General features: G+C 36.4%; 1 protein-coding gene across 2 annotated transcripts in view; it reads left to right on the top strand.

The window, feature by feature from the left end:
* WDR70 (WD repeat domain 70) overlaps positions 1-15,899 on the top strand; it is a 312,572-nt gene that overhangs the window by 257,532 nt on the left and 39,141 nt on the right. For both annotated transcript variants that reach the window (XM_047858021.1, XM_047858030.1), the window contains exons 11-13: positions 1,980-2,079; positions 4,750-4,834; positions 6,299-6,437. In XM_047858021.1, coding sequence (XP_047713977.1) covers positions 1,980-2,079; positions 4,750-4,834; positions 6,299-6,437 — 324 coding nt within the window. The remainder of the gene's footprint in view (positions 1-1,979; positions 2,080-4,749; positions 4,835-6,298; positions 6,438-15,899) is intronic.

Raw genomic sequence — 15,899 nt, 5'->3', positions numbered from 1 at the left:
CTCTGCATCCTGCTCCTTCATCTGCTAACTCATACTTTCATCCACTGGGTCACAGGATTTGTTTTTGCCCCTCTTCCTCCACTCCCCCTCCCCCATTCTCAGGGTTAGATTAGGCATCTCTCTTCAGTGCTCACTTATGACTCTTCACATCCCCATTGTACCACTTGTCCCTTCGTATGCTTAACTGTGTTCTTTGAGGGGACTGTCAGCGCTCTGAGGAAAGAAGCCATGTTTATCTTTGCACATTCGTGTTTCCCTGCTTAACATTATGTCTGCCATACAGTTGACACCCAGTTAAAAAGAAAAGTTGAATCAACAAATTATTTGTACCCATGAGACGTAGGAGCATGATAGCCATGTTTAATACCAATTTCTAAGACTGTCAGAGGAAGAGAGGACAAATTTAACTCAATATTTATAAATTATTAAAAACAAAAACAAATCCAGCCTGCTTTTGTAAGGTACTGTGCTCCTCATTACTGGAAGCCTTTAGGTGGAAGCTCACTGACAGGGCATCGGGGATATTGCTGGAAGCTCTGGTTTGTGACCAATTCTTGTTAGGGTTGAGGTAAGAGCAAAGGAGATGGGGTCACTTGTATTCCTATACCTGTGGCTCCTAGCAGAGACCTACATGCTGTTGTCACTAGGAGTGTCCCTGTCCATTCAGTGGAATTTTCTAGCCTGGTAGATCTGGGATAACTGACTCCCTAGTCCCTTAGCCTGTGCTGGTTACTGAGTCATAACTGAGTGACAGGATCAGTATCGTAGAGTTACTTTTAGAAGTCATTACCTGTGAAGAAGCAATATTAGGAGTAAAAAGACTACTAACACACATCACCAGAAAAGAAGTAGTGTTTAAGAGCAGGCCTCCTGGGTCCTGTACCCAGCTCTAGCACTTACCAGCTCTGTGGCTTTAGATAAGGAACTTTAGTCTCTGGGGTTCAGTTTCCTCAAATGTAACATGGAGATGATAATAGTGGAACCTTAACTTGTGGACTGTGAGAATGAAGTAGACAAGACCATAGAGGATGGAGTGCCTAGGGTATGATTAGCATTGCGGCAGGGTTACCTCTCCCCCTCCTCCTCCCCCGCAACAACGTTATCCTACAGGCACATACAAGAGAGTTCAAGGCCTACAACCACATGCCCAGTGTCTGGCATATACTAGGAATACAGTGGTATGTATATATATACATATATAGACATATATATATGTATATATGTCTATATGTCTATATATGTATATATAGACATATATATATAGACATATATATACATATATACATATATATGTATACATACATATATACATATATAGATATGATATTTATCTATCTATATTATCTATCTATATTATCTATCTATATTTATGTATACATATGATATATGTATACATACATATATACATATATAGACATATATATAGACATATAGACATATATATATATAGACATATATAGACATATATATATATATGTCTATATATGTATATATATACACACACATATATATATAGGCAACACACCCAACATGGGTCTTAAACTCAGAACCCTGAGATCAAGATTCACACACTTTACTGACTGAGCCAGCCAGGCAGTCCTACAATGATACATTTGATTTAATAAATAATATGTTCACTTGTAATTTTTATTTATATTACTCTTTCAGATAACTATAGGAAATGGTCCCAATAACTTTATAAGAACTGAATACTGAGTTGATCTTGTGTTGCTCAGAGCTTGCGAAGGCAGTCTGGAAGATGGGACTTACTTAATCTCTTTTTTATTATTAGAGCAAATGGATGTTTTTGGAAACTATTTGAATTTTTTTCCAGGATAAAGAAAACTATAATCAAATGAAATTAATATTTTACATATATCCTTTTCTAGATGATAGAGTAAAATACTCTTGCCACAGAAATGTTCTTGTTTGAATTCAGATGAGATGTTAATTAACACTTTGCTTGTCTTTGCAAACAGGTTCATCCTAAATTCCACTATAAACAGGCTCATGACCCAGGAACAGACACTTCCTGCGTGACTTTTTCCTATGATGGTAATGTCCTTGCTTCTCGTGGAGGTAGGTTAAAAACTTTCTTTTGGATGTATTTCTATATATAAAATGATCATAATTAACCCTAATAAATGTTACACTAATATCCTAACAGTAAAGGTAGCTGTGCTTTTGTTAATGTAACTTTGTCAGTCTTCTTTTTCATTAAAATGCAAATCCAATTTGGCAAAATTGTTTTATTAGAAGTTGTCAAGTCAAATTTAGAAAATATGTACTTTTTTGCCTGAGTTTTTATTTTAGCTTCAAATTCCATCAGAGTTTGAAGCCTCCAAGGATGACCTTTGCCTCTACTTTATGGAATTTTGTAGATGATTTTCTACAGTATTTCTATACTGTTTTTAAATTTAGAGTCTTCTGTTAGCTCACCATTAATTTTTTTTTTCCAGTTCAAACACTATAACAATTCAGTTAAAAAAAAAAAATTGTATACCTGGGTGTCATTTTTTAAATAGCTATGTAGTTTTATGTGACCATATTATAAGTTTACTTATCCACACTCGTATGGTTGAATATGGGTTGTACCTTTTTGCTGAATCCTTCTCACATGGATAAGCTAAGTGTTAACTGAAGGAGATAAGAGAATAGTAAGGACGGCTTATGAGTAAAGCATTACGTGAAGTATGGGACATGACTGAGGATCTTCCTGGAGGCCCATTTGTGGGGAGGGAAAGAAACAGCAGAGTAAGTAGGTGGGAGCCATGTTACAGATGGCTTTAAATATCAAATAAAGGATTTAGTCTTTATTCCATAGGCCATGTTAATCTAGCAACACTACATTCAGTCATTCATTCACTCCATCAACTACTATATTATGTTGAGTAACTACTCTGAGTTACCATTATGCTAGGTGCTGGGTATACAATGTGAACATCATAGACAGAGTTCCTTTCCTGCAAGAATTTGCAACCTGGTGTAGAGAGTAGTGGGAGTGAGGGCGAGATGGAGAGACTTGGTACAGCTTTCACTCAGTTCAGCCATTCCATGTCTGTGTACCTCGGGGACTGTATTCAGGTTCTCTGTCCTCTGAGGAAGCCTTCTCTATTATATCCAAACTACCCTTACTTACATAATTGTAAAAAATCAAAGCACATGTATATGTATTTTCTATTTATGGTAAATATGGAAAAGGTGGGTATTATAAAATATGTATTTTGGTTTATCAATTCTAACCTGTTCAAGTCCTGAGATGACTCTTAATTAAAACTATGTGTACTCTTTACTTACAAATAGTGGTTCTTACCCCAAGAGTCTGTATCTGAATCTTCTGGGAAAGTTTTTCAAATGATAAATGTTTCACCTAGAAATTCTCACATTTACTCTTGCCCCTTTAGAAGGTGTACCCAAATCTCCAACGTGCAGTGGGGAGACAAGAGGGGAATAAGAGAAGTGTAGTTTGAAAATTCTTCTCAGAGGATTCTAAAACAGGCCAGCCCCAACCCAGTTGTTAAGTACTAGAAGTATAGGACTAATTCCATTTCAGTCAAAGCCATTTTGGTGATAATTCTTACCTTCCCCTTCCATCCTGTAATAGCTGTTGGGTACCATGTTGCCAACACAACATATATACTATATTCCATCCTTTTTCTTCCTGAGTGTATAGAATATGACAGATGGAAGTCAATTCAGCAGAGTCCCTGGGTGTTGTAAGATGTTCCTGCTAGTTCCAGAACCTGCCAGTTTAGCTAAACTCTTTAATGCAGATTAATGTTTTTTTTTTTTTTTACTGTTTGAGAATTGTGAGGATATGTAATCTTTTTTTTTTTCAAGACTAAAAGCAAAAAGGTGAATCTTACAAAGTTCTTCCAATATAAGCAGGACCCCAGTCCAGCCAGTTGTGGATTAGTGCACCTGCCAAAAGTTGTGTTTCAGAGGAAGAGTCACTTGGGAGAGAGGGGAGACTTTTATTGAACTCTCCACTCACCTCACTTGCACCTGATATTGATTCCTTATTGGACCCAAGGGGTTGAGGCGGGTCTCAGCTGTGGACATGGGGGAAAAAGAGCAGCAAAGACATTACTTATATGAGTTTTGGCTTTCATTCCGGTCAAGAATATTAGTTAGTAGCCCTATAGAAATATAAAAAAGTGATTCTTAGAAGAATATCCATTATACTTTAAAGAGCTTGGAAAAGCTGTACTCCCCAGCAAAGTGAAGAGTGATAGCCACAGGTGGAGTTACACTGGAGGGAAGGGAATCACATGGCTCACCCTCATTAATGTTAATGGATAGCTTCATCTACACACCAACGGGAGAAAGAATCTGTTGTGAATTGAACTATTTTCAGTCCTGATGGTTGTTAAATTAATATCTTCTTAAGCAGTCAGGTTATGCTCAACTGTACCTTAGGGGAACTGCCAGCTGCTGTAAAATCACTCCTTAGAGTAGATTCTCCAGGGTTCCTTCTAGCCTACAGATGCTACATCAGTTGGAAAATTTATTTCTAGGAGACCAGTTCATTATCATATATCTTTCTACTGTTCTCACATCTACTACTTTCAAACTCCCCAAACAGTTAAAAAAGTAAAACACTTATGTGCTTCTTTCTTTCTTTTTCTTTCTTTTTTTTTCTTTCTTTCCTTCCGATAGTTATACACTAAGGCTAGCAAACTCTAAGCTTGGAACTAGTTCTTTTTGCACAATGCACTTTCTGTCTTTTCTTTCTCTTTCCTCTATTAGGTGATGATACATTGAAATTATGGGACATTCGACAGTTTAATAAGCCACTTTTTTCAGCCTCGGGTCTTCCTACCATATTCCCAATGTAAGTAGAATATTTTAAATAATTGATAAACATAAGAGAATGAACAAGAAATTTCTTCACCTTAATGTTAATTTATATCGTATGTCTTCTAAAAAGAAATATGAAGAGTATTTGAAATCTGTTTTTGAAGATGCATTTTATTTTTTCTTTTCATTTGTACATTCTTCAGACCATAAAATTCTTTGGAAGTTGAAATGATGTATGTTCATGTATTTGTATGTGTGTGTTTATGTGTATACACACATAGGTCTTGGGCCAGTAAAAATATTTTAAGGGATTCAGTTGTTGTTTTTTTTTTAATATGTATAAATGACAGGGTAAACCTCCGTATTGTTGTCTTGTAAAATTTGAATCCCATTCCATCAAAGCAATTTTCCATAGTTACTGAGCATTATTATATATTGTTTTCTCAATTTTTCTTATCTCAATTCCAGTCAATAATTCACTATCCTTCACTTGGTCAGAACATCCTGCTCGAGGTAGCTGAACACTGTTCTCTCCATTGTCTTACGTTGACAACTGAAACACGTAAAGATTTTTCTGAGGCAGCTGAGGTGGGATTTGAACTTTAAGTCCTACAGTTGGTGCCTAAGCAAAAGTTTCTATTTATGTAGAAATAAAATTTCACATCTGTGTTAAATAATGACCAACAGGGAGAGCGTGAAGTTGATGGAGGCGCCAAGTGCAGGAAACAGTGTAATAGCAGAGCACTAATTCTAGCGCGGTCCATTGCCCATGGCATTTATCTGTTAAGACAAACAGATGGACAAACAAACATGAATTTATAGCTGATGAGACTTTTTTGAACTATTATGCCTGCTGTAAGCTATGCTAACTGCATGACTTCTTTGGATCATGTCTTAGACTATTCACAATCAGGTGGCCAGATCTCTAATAACAAGAACTGTTGAATTCTAGCCATCAGTCAGGTTCCAGCGGTCCAACCTGCTCCTCATTTCATGGTGCTTGACTTGACAAACCTCAAATTATTTGGGGATGGTGGTTAGTGGTGATAAAAAACATAGTTCCAAAACTGGACAAAATAATCACTGCTTAGACATTAGTCATACAATGTCTATTTGTCTATAGTACCGTCAGTGTCTATAATTGAGTTTTTCCCATACTTCCTTTACATTAAAACATATAGCATGTAGAAGTTAAAAGCACACATTCTGGAATCAGACTGCCTAAGTTCGAATCCCAGCTGCACCACTTACTTTTGTGATCTTGGGCAAGGTTTATTTAATCTCTCTCTGCCTCAGTTTCCTCATCGGTAAAATGGGAATAATAATATCTACCTCATGGGATTATTGTGAAAATTAAACAAACAAAAAAATAAGTGCCTGAGTTACTGTAAGCCCTCTATAAGAGTTACTTCTTATTACAATGGTGTTGTTTATACTGTATTTAACTCACTGTTGTAGGGTCATAAGCTTATGCTTGTATACTGTTTTTTGTCTGTAGGACCGACTGCTGTTTCAGTCCAGATGATAAACTCGTGGTCACTGGGACATCTGTTCAAAGGGGATGTGGCAGCGGCAAACTTGTTTTCTTTGAGCGCCGGACTTTCCAAAGGGTGTATGAAATAGACATCACAGATGCGGTATGTAAATTCTTTTCTTCTCAGCCTTGAGAATGAAGTGAAGTTTGCCTCTTAGTCATCTTTTGTTTTGGTTTTAGTTTTTAAATAGAACATAAGCCCTGGCCCTTACAGTGCAATGGTAGTTGCTTTTTTTCTCCGGCACAGGAATTATTAGACTGGTGCAGATTGGCTGATCTACCCTTTCCCTTCCTTTGGCCCAGTATTTCCTATGGGTCTGTCACACTTCTGTCATAATTTCAGCTGGGCTGAGGATGTTTGCCCCTCTGCCAACCAGTTTGAAGAGAGCAGAAGCTAACCTAATTATTATGTAGGCTGTAGAAACGAGTGTCCCACAGTGTGCATGTTTGTGAAGATTCAGGGATTGTGGACAGAAATGAAAGTTATGCCCTCAGAAAGTGATGAATTGTGTCATCGTTTCCTAAACCACGAAATCTTTGACAGAATTTGGCTTGCCAGAATTGTCATTGCTGTAAGACTGAGTTTCCACTGAGCTCAATTTCTATTTAGTTATTTGGAAGCTTAAAACATTTCAGATTTAACTTCTGCTATCTAAAAAAAAAAAAAAAAAAAAATCCACTGGTTTTCTTTACATATTTATATAAGCACTAAAACTCCAGCATGCGTGCACTGATTCATTGATTCATTCATTCCTGTCCTGAGACTGGAGCTATATGTGATGCAGTAATAGTGAAGTTTCCCAGAGGAAAATCTGAAATCCTTTATAGTCTTCTAAAGTATGTATTATTATTTCGATAGTAAGGTAAGTCATTGTTATTTTATGAATATGAAAGAGACCAATTAATGTCTGTAAGTTTCCTTTGGCTCACTGTCAAATCCTTTAGCAATATCCTATATCTTAAACAGTACCCTTAATGTAGGCTTCTCCAGTTGTTTCAGCTCTTTGTAAACAGTTGGGACATATTATGTACTTAAATGATTCAGACAATTGAACAACTGTTTTTAAATCACCAGTAAAAAGCTCCTGTCTCTAATGCTCTAGTATTACTATGGAGTCTTAATTTGTAGGCCCTAAATTTGAAACCATGGTATAGTTAGAGACAATGAAATAACAATGAGACTAATTCTAGATGAGTACTTGGGTTTTATAGATTCTAATCTCATGACATAATTTGAAATGTGCCAGCACTAATAATAATTTTTTGGGGGTACAGCCAAGGGCCAACTAAAATGCTAGAATCAAAGCAAACACTCTTGACTCTATCAACTTTAATCTCAAAAAATAAAATTATTATAATTGGTTGTTCCAGAAGTAAGCCATGTTCTGTTATGCCTCTCAATGACTGTACATTTCAGGATTACTCATGGTGTTGTGGTTTTAAAGTATAATTAAAATTGAAACCTAAATAAATTAAGGGATGTGTGATTGCACTTTTAAGACACACTAGGTTTTTGTAGTGTATAGAACATGCCATTTGCTGTGTTGCTCTGAGTTGCTTTTCTAGCTAGATCTTTTTCTCCATAGCCCTTACGGCCATTGCATCTATTGTATGTTTATTTGTTTTATCTGTGTTCTTCCACCAGGATGTAAGCCCACTAGAGCAGAAACGTTGTTGTGTTTGCTGTGATATCCTCAGTGCTTAGAACTGACAGACATACAGGTCGTATTTAATCGATAGTTATTGAATAAGTGAATGGTATCCTGGAGAAGTACGTGTAATGCATACTGGAGAGCACAAGTGTGTCTTAAAGAGTGAGGCAGGAGAGATGGAAAAGTAACCTGATCTTGTATGCCATAATAAGAAGGTGACTTTGTCTTTGTTTGTTTGTTTGTTTGTTTGTTTGTTTATTTAAAACATCGGAATGACACAATCAGATTTAGGCTTTAGAACAGTTAATTTTTACTGAAGTGTGAAGGTTAGATTTATAAGATTTCATTTGTGTATGAAGGCTGAGGTTTATTACTTGGGAAACTGGGTCAGTATTCTCTGAGATTAAACAAGAAAGAAAAAGAAAAGAAAGCAGAATTTGGAAGAAATATAGTGCATTGTTGATATGTTGAGCTTGAAATGCCAGCAGGCTGTCTGGGTGGAGATAGTAGGCAGATGGGTACATGGGTTTGGTGCCTAAGAGAAGACACAGTTTTGGGAGAAATATTTGCAGTTTTGTAGTTGAAATAGTGGCTGCTGATTAGTTTAAGGCACAAAGGATGGAGAATATGAGCCCTAGGAAACCTGAATTTTAAGGGATGAGCAAATGAAGAGAAGCAAACAAAAGAGAATGGTCATTAAGTAAATGGATTGTACCTTATATTGAATTATGTTAGAAAAGTCAGAAAACAGATTTTGAGATCCATATTAATAGATGGGTGAAGAGAAAACTTCAAATAGGGACAAAGCCATGGCACTTTAAAGTGGTCTTTTACATAATTGATTTAAGATTTGTTTGCATTTTTGTTCTTAATATTAGACAGCATTGTTTGTTTTGTTCTTTTGAAGTTTATTTGTTTTTGAGAGAGAGAGCACACAAACAGGGGAGGGGCAGAGAAAGAGAGGGAGAGAGAGAGAATCCCAAGCAGACTCTGTGTGCTATCAGCACAGAGCCCGACCCCGGCTCCATCTCACAAACTGAACCCTGAGACCATGACCTGAGCCGAAATCAAGAGTTGGACGCTTAACCGTGACTGAGCTGCCCAGGCCGCCCCATCCCCACCCCCTGTCCCAGACAGCACTGTGTTTGTTTACATAGTAAGTAGAATGTTATGTTAAAGGAACTTTAAAATGTCTCTTTGATTCATTTTCTGAAGTTTTAAGTCTTCTTGGAATGTAAGAAAATAAGTGTATTCTTTGGAATGGATAAAGAGGGTGGGCATTTTGCTAGAAGGACCAAAAATGTCTCTTCTTTTATTGTGTTTTTGTCATTAAAAACCAGAATAGTCATTTCTTTTGGAAATACCGCACTCTGCTGTGGTAAGGTACTTACTATGTTGAGTTTTAATTTACATAAAAGACAACATCTCATCCTTCCTATCAGCAGTTAGTGGTGTGCTTGCTCGGCTAGGCACAGACAACAGTGGCTTCAGGTCTATCCTAGATGAATCCATTTACTTGAATAAAATACTAGTGATTGTATTCTCACATCCTCTTCTAAAATAAAAAAATACACCCCTACATCATTATATTTTAGAATGCCAAGCTCGGCACGTATATGGAACCAAATACTGTCTTCAGTCAGGGATGTTAACAGCTATACAGTTTCCTAATAACTAAAAACTATACTATAACTTTCACAATAAATAGCTTTTAAAAACATAATAATTGCATTTTCCTCATTTATTTTTGAAACAAACTTAAAGGAAAAACTAGTTTTAATTCCAGTCTGTGCATTGTCATATGCTCTGAAAATTTTTTTTCTCTATTTAACGTAGAGATACCCTTCACTAGGAATTGACAAACGTTTCTTTAACATTTACTATTTTTATTGTATGATGTTCATACACATTTTATAATTCCAAAATTATTTTTAGATGTTTCTCTGTAGTTCAATTGTGTTTACTCAACTTAAAAAAAAGTGCATATTTCTCATTTATCATCTAATTTTTTATGATTCGGGTAGTGTGCTTAGCCTCCTTTCTAAGATAAATTCCAGAATATAACTTGAATCTTGAGTTTTACAAGCTCACTTTAGTTTTTGTGTAAGATGGGGTTCTAAGCTTTTATATATTGTGTAAAAGGCTACCATTACTCTATTTTATGTGATCAAAGTATAGGAGAGAAAGAATGAACAAAATATAATTTGGGGATGATGTATCATTTTTTTTTTTTAATAATAATGTTTGGGGGGCGCCTGGGTGGCGCAGTCAGTTGAGCATCCGACTTCAGCCAGGTCACGATCTCGCGGTCCGTAGGTTCGAGCCCCGCGTCGGGCTCTGGGCTGATGGCTCAGAGCCTGGAGCCTGTTTCCGATTCTGTGTCTCCCTCTCTCTCTGCCCCTCCCCCGTTCATGCTCTGTCTCTCTCTGTCCCAAAAATAAATAAACGTTGAAAAAAAAAATTATGTTTGGAAGAAACATAGGCAGTTTCAAACCTTTTCAAAGTTCTAGTTATTTCAGGAGATGCCCTGAAATAACGTTATGGTCTATTATTAACTTAGTGATTTTTCATCAAACTATAATTTGTTATAAAATGACTAACAGAATTTACCTCTTTTTAACTAATATAAATCAAAGGACATGATTTATACAATTATTCTAACATTACCATTTATACTCTTTAACCCAAGCATAATGGAATAAAGTTTTTTGACCTGGTATTATTTAAGATGGCAGCCTCTTCACCTCAGTTGCTTTCAGAAATAATTTACCCAAAAGAAATTGGGTAAAGAGGAAAAGAGTGAAAAAGAAGGAGTGCCTGGGTGGCTCATTTGGTTAAGCATCCGACTCTTGGTTTTGGCTCAGGTCCTGATCTCATGGTTCGTGTGTGCAAGCCCTGCATCAGGCTCTGCACTGACAGTGTGGAGCCTGCTTGGGATTCCATCTCTCCCTTTCTCTCTGCCCCTCCCCTGCACTCTCTCTCCTGTCTCTCTCTCTCTCAGAAATAAATAAATAAACACTAAAAAAAATGTTTAAGGAAAAAAAGTAGAAAGGCAAAAAGCCAGAAATTTCACACTTGATCCTGACTATTCTTCTGATTTGTTAGCTTATGTGCTTTGGTGAGGGAACTCTGTTTCTGTGAACATTGACTGAACAAAGTGAGGAATAGAAGGAAAAAAAAATCAAACTTTTATTTACAAAACTTGGCTATAGCATCTAGCAAACTGATCTGGTATATGGTCACTTAAGGAAAAGGAAGGGAAATTTGCTTTGGTATTTTCAACTAGACTGCTTTATTTCATTCATTCATTCATTCATTCGTTCATTCATTTTCAACTAAACTGCTTTAGATATTTCAAAGTTGATTGAGAATACGAGTACCAACAGAAGAAATACAATAGCATTTTAAGGAAGAAAAAAGATTCATTTGTGACTAAAACATATCTGATTATCTTTAGGAACATTATTTAACCACCAAAGAGAATGTATAGAGCAAGGATTATCCAAGGTTTTTGCTTCTTTTATACCATTACTTGTTCTCCAGAATATCCCCTTCCTGTGAGAAATGAAATCTAGATTATGCATATCTCATTTATGTTATTTAAGAAAGAAACTCAGAATGTCAAGTAATTGGTATAATTGGTTTGAGTTCTTATTATTAATTTTTTTCATGGAGCCAACTCTACAGTTAGAGAAAGTGTATATTCTGGATCTATCTTCCTGGGACTTTATCAATTATTTGCATCTTCATCAAATGGAGGAAAGTGAAATAAAAACAATGACTTTTCTGTTTATTATTAACTCTGGCCTTCCCCTAAAAGATAGGGAGAACTTGAAGTTTTTCTGCCAGATTTATTTATTTACTTACTTACTACAGGCTGTATTCCTGCCCCTTATTATCATGGGTGTTGATTGAAAAATACATAATTATTGTCAAAATTATATTAATTAAATTATAGCATATATATGTACCAAAGGAAGGAGAAATATTTTATTTAAGACCTATTTATCTTATTATGGAGATAGTCTATTAGATACACTAAGGAGAAAGTGAGGTCCATATTGTGTTAAAAAAATGGTTTCTTCTTTCTTTTAATATTTATTTATTTTTGCAAGAGAGAAGGAGAGAGAGAGAGCAAGTGTGAGCGGGGCAGGGGCAGAGAGAGGGAGGGAGACACAGAATGGGAAGCAGGCTCCTGGCTCCGAGCTGTCAGCACAGAGCCTGATGTGGGGCTTGAACTCACAGACCACAAAATCATGACCTGAACCAAAGTTGGATGTTTAACCGACTGAGCCACCCAGGAGCCCCTAAAAAAAAAAATGATTTCTTTTGAAAAAAAAAAAACAAAACACTTCTATAAACACATCAGCCATGTTTCCTTCTTTATTTAATTAGGTGAAGTTCTGATGGGAACTTGAATTTACATTATTTTTCCTTAACTTGCAAGCTCTGATTCTTCATATATATCAGTGAGGACTATATCCTATTAGCTCTTGGGTTTTTTTATTTCTTTGTTTCTTAGAGAAAGTGCGAGCGCAGGGAGAGAAGGGCAGAGGGAGGAAGAGAGAGAATCTTAAGCAGGCTCCATGCTTAAGATTAAGAGTCTAATGGGCTTGATGTGGGGCTCAATCCTACAACCCTGGGATCATGATCTGACCTGAAATCAAGACTTGGGCACTCAATCAACTAAGCCACCCAGGCACCCCAACTTTTTGGTATTTTAATGTATTTTCTGGCTATAAATGTAGTACATATTGAATCTAAAAATCTGACAATGTAGAAAAGATCACTAAGAAAGTAAATAGCATATCTAATCATGTCACACATAGATTATTCCCCATATGACATTTAAATTAATAAATTTTGATGTCCAAGAAAATTGCTGTATTTGTTAACCTAAAGAATGACCTATAACATAGAATGAAAGTATTACTGCTTTCATTTCACATAAAAAATTTTTGTGTTTTTATTAGCAAAGTGTATTGATATTTTAAATCCAAAGAGATTTAAGGGAAAGAATAAATGGTTATAACAAAGCCATAAAATAATGGACCCATCACAAAGCTAGCTAGCTATTTATCTTAATTTATAAGTGTAAGGAACATGCTGACCATTCTGACTACAGTCATCCTCCATTATTTGTACATATGTAAGAGAGCAGAAAGGTCATTCAAATTAATGGCTATTCCAGAAGTCCTCAGAAATGGCTTTGGAAAGTATCTTTGTTCTTACATTTGAGTATGGATATAACCACTCTGGAAATTCACTTCAAACAAATTAATGAAACTAGGCTTGTGATAGCTGGTCTCTGGAGAATTGAACAACTCCTCTCTTCTTTCATTTCATACTGGGAGTAGACTAATGATCTGTCTCACTGATAGAAGATTCCAGCTCAGGCAGAATTGCACCTCTTTAAGTGTTTTCTAGAAATAAAGGAGTCAAGCAATGTCTTTGCCCAGCCAGGATCATACAGGTAATAGTACACAGAGGAAACTGGAGCTATTGACAGTGTGAATGCCAACTGAAAATAAACTCAAAAGAAAAATTATATTTGGCATTTATCTGCCTTCTAAAATACAGTGAAACCTTCCTAATGTGAAGCTCAGGGGATGGAAAAAATGGGCTTTGAGTTTAACTAGCTTTCCATTATCTGATTTTTATTAAAGAGTAATCAGGCAGCTGGTTGACTAGGGAATAGCAGTTGCTTTGAATTATGTATTATTTTGAATAAAGCAGCATCAGCTTAATGAAATTTTGCTGTAATTCACTTTCTTGGTAGGATTAAACAATGCAGATTCTCTGTGGATACTGATTAACATATTTGTACTTAATAAAATATGTGTATTTCCCAACAGCCAAGTGATAAGACAGTATATTCAACATAGGTCTTTGGAGCATTTGCTCTTTGGGAACAGGAAGGCAGGGTACATGAGCACTGGTCGTTTCCTGGTCTTCCGAGATGTATGAATACTTGATGAAGAACTTGGGAGTAAGTAGAAAATGATCCAGTTTTAATGTAAATCTGCCAGTACAACAGTTACATGGTTCTTTCTCTAGCACTACCTTTTTTAGGGTCAAGAGCTAATTTCCAACATGGCCATTAGGACAGTGTCTTATTGTCAGGATGCACAATGATCAGCGCCTGCTACTTTCTGTAGGAGTATTTTCTTTAATCACTGAAGAAAAGGTATGCCATTGGGCTATGATGAAAAACAATATTGCATTTTGGCTGCTTCTGTGGTTTGGATTACTAAATTATTTCTTGAGGCAAGCAGCATACTTATGAGAGTTCAATTTAAACAGTACTGGACCGGGGTGCCTGGGTGGCTCAGTTGGTTGAGCGTCCAACTCTTGATCTGGCTCAGTTTATGATCTTACAGTTTGTGGGCTTGAGCCCCACATTGGGCTCCTTGCTGAGCATGGAGCCTGTGAATATTCTCTCTCTCTCTCTCTCTCTCTCTCTCTCTCTCTCTCTTTTTCTCTCACTCTCTCACTCTCTCTGTCCTTCTGCCTCTCTCCCCCACTCTTTCTGCAAATACATACATACATATACACACATACACACACATACATACATACATACACACATACATACATACGTAAACTTGGACCTCAGCTGGAGTCCCCTGCTAAGTTAGCTGTTAGCTTCACAGTGTCCAAGGGGGTGCTGGTATCAGTAAGACTTGATGAAATTACTTCTCGTTGCGGATAAAACTATCATGTTGTGGATGTTCCAGGACAGTAGTTCTCAGGACTTGAAGAATACAGTTGAGTACTCATCTGTAGGCACATGCAAATAGTAAAGAAATCCCTGATGTTTTGGTAATATTTGCCTTATCAAGTCGTTCACTGTTTTTAAGTAAGGAAAATGATAAGAACTAATTTAGTGCTGACTCATTGTTATTATTTTTGAAAATTATACAATAAAATCTATCCTTTTAAAAAATGTTCAGTTCTGTGATTTTTAACACATGTATGGATTTATGTAGCCACCATCAACACAGTCAGGGTACAGAACAGCTCCATCACCCCCAAAACACTTCTTTGTGCTCTGCTTCTGGGGTCGCTCACTCGCTGCCTCCCCTGCCCCCCTCTCCTAACCCCTAGCGTTCACTGATCTGTGCTCCACTGTAGTACTACCTTTTCAAGAACTTGTCTTCTATATGGATTCATATCGTATAACCTTCTTAGACCAACATCTTTTGGCAGAATGCTTTTGAGATTCATCCAGGTCATGGTGTGTATTGATTTGGTTGTTACATTTTATTGCCAAGTAGTATTCCACTGTGTGGGGCTAGCACAGTTTACTGCAGGACATGTGATTGTTTCCAGTTTTTAGAGATTATGTATAGAGCTGCCATAAGCATTCATGTCTCAGTTCATTCATTTCTCTAGAGTAAAAACCTAAGAGTAGGCTTCCTAGGTCATACAGTGAGTATGTGATTATTTTTAAAAGAAAATGCCAAGCTGTTCTTCCGATTAACAGCACCGTGTTGCATTTTTACCATCGGTGTATTTGTTTTCCACTTGCTCAATATCCCCACCAAAACTCTGTGTTGTTGAAGCACCAGTTTTTCAAATTTTTTTGAAATTCTTTAAATCAGGTTTAAACCAAGGTTGTTTGTGTTCTTCTTGTTAAGTTTTCAGAGTCCTTTATCTATTCTAGACACCAAGTTCTTTTTAGGTTAAGTTCTTTTTAGGATATTTGCAAATATTTCCTCCTAGTCTGTTGCTTATTTTTTTCTTTTTCTTAGTTGTGTATTTTACAAAGCAAAAGATTTTAATGTTGATAAAACCTAACTTATCAGTTTTTTCTTTATAGAGTGTACTTTTGGTGTCATGTCTAAGAGCTCCTTGACTGACCCCAGATCACCCAGATTTTCTTCTAAACATTTTATGCCTTATATTTAGGT

Source organism: Prionailurus viverrinus, chromosome A1 (genome assembly GCF_022837055.1).
Source record: "Prionailurus viverrinus isolate Anna chromosome A1, UM_Priviv_1.0, whole genome shotgun sequence".
Taxonomy (NCBI): domain Eukaryota; kingdom Metazoa; phylum Chordata; class Mammalia; order Carnivora; family Felidae; genus Prionailurus; species Prionailurus viverrinus.
The sequence above is the reverse complement of the archived record's forward strand: the minus strand, read 5'-3'. Positions and strand labels throughout refer to the sequence as shown.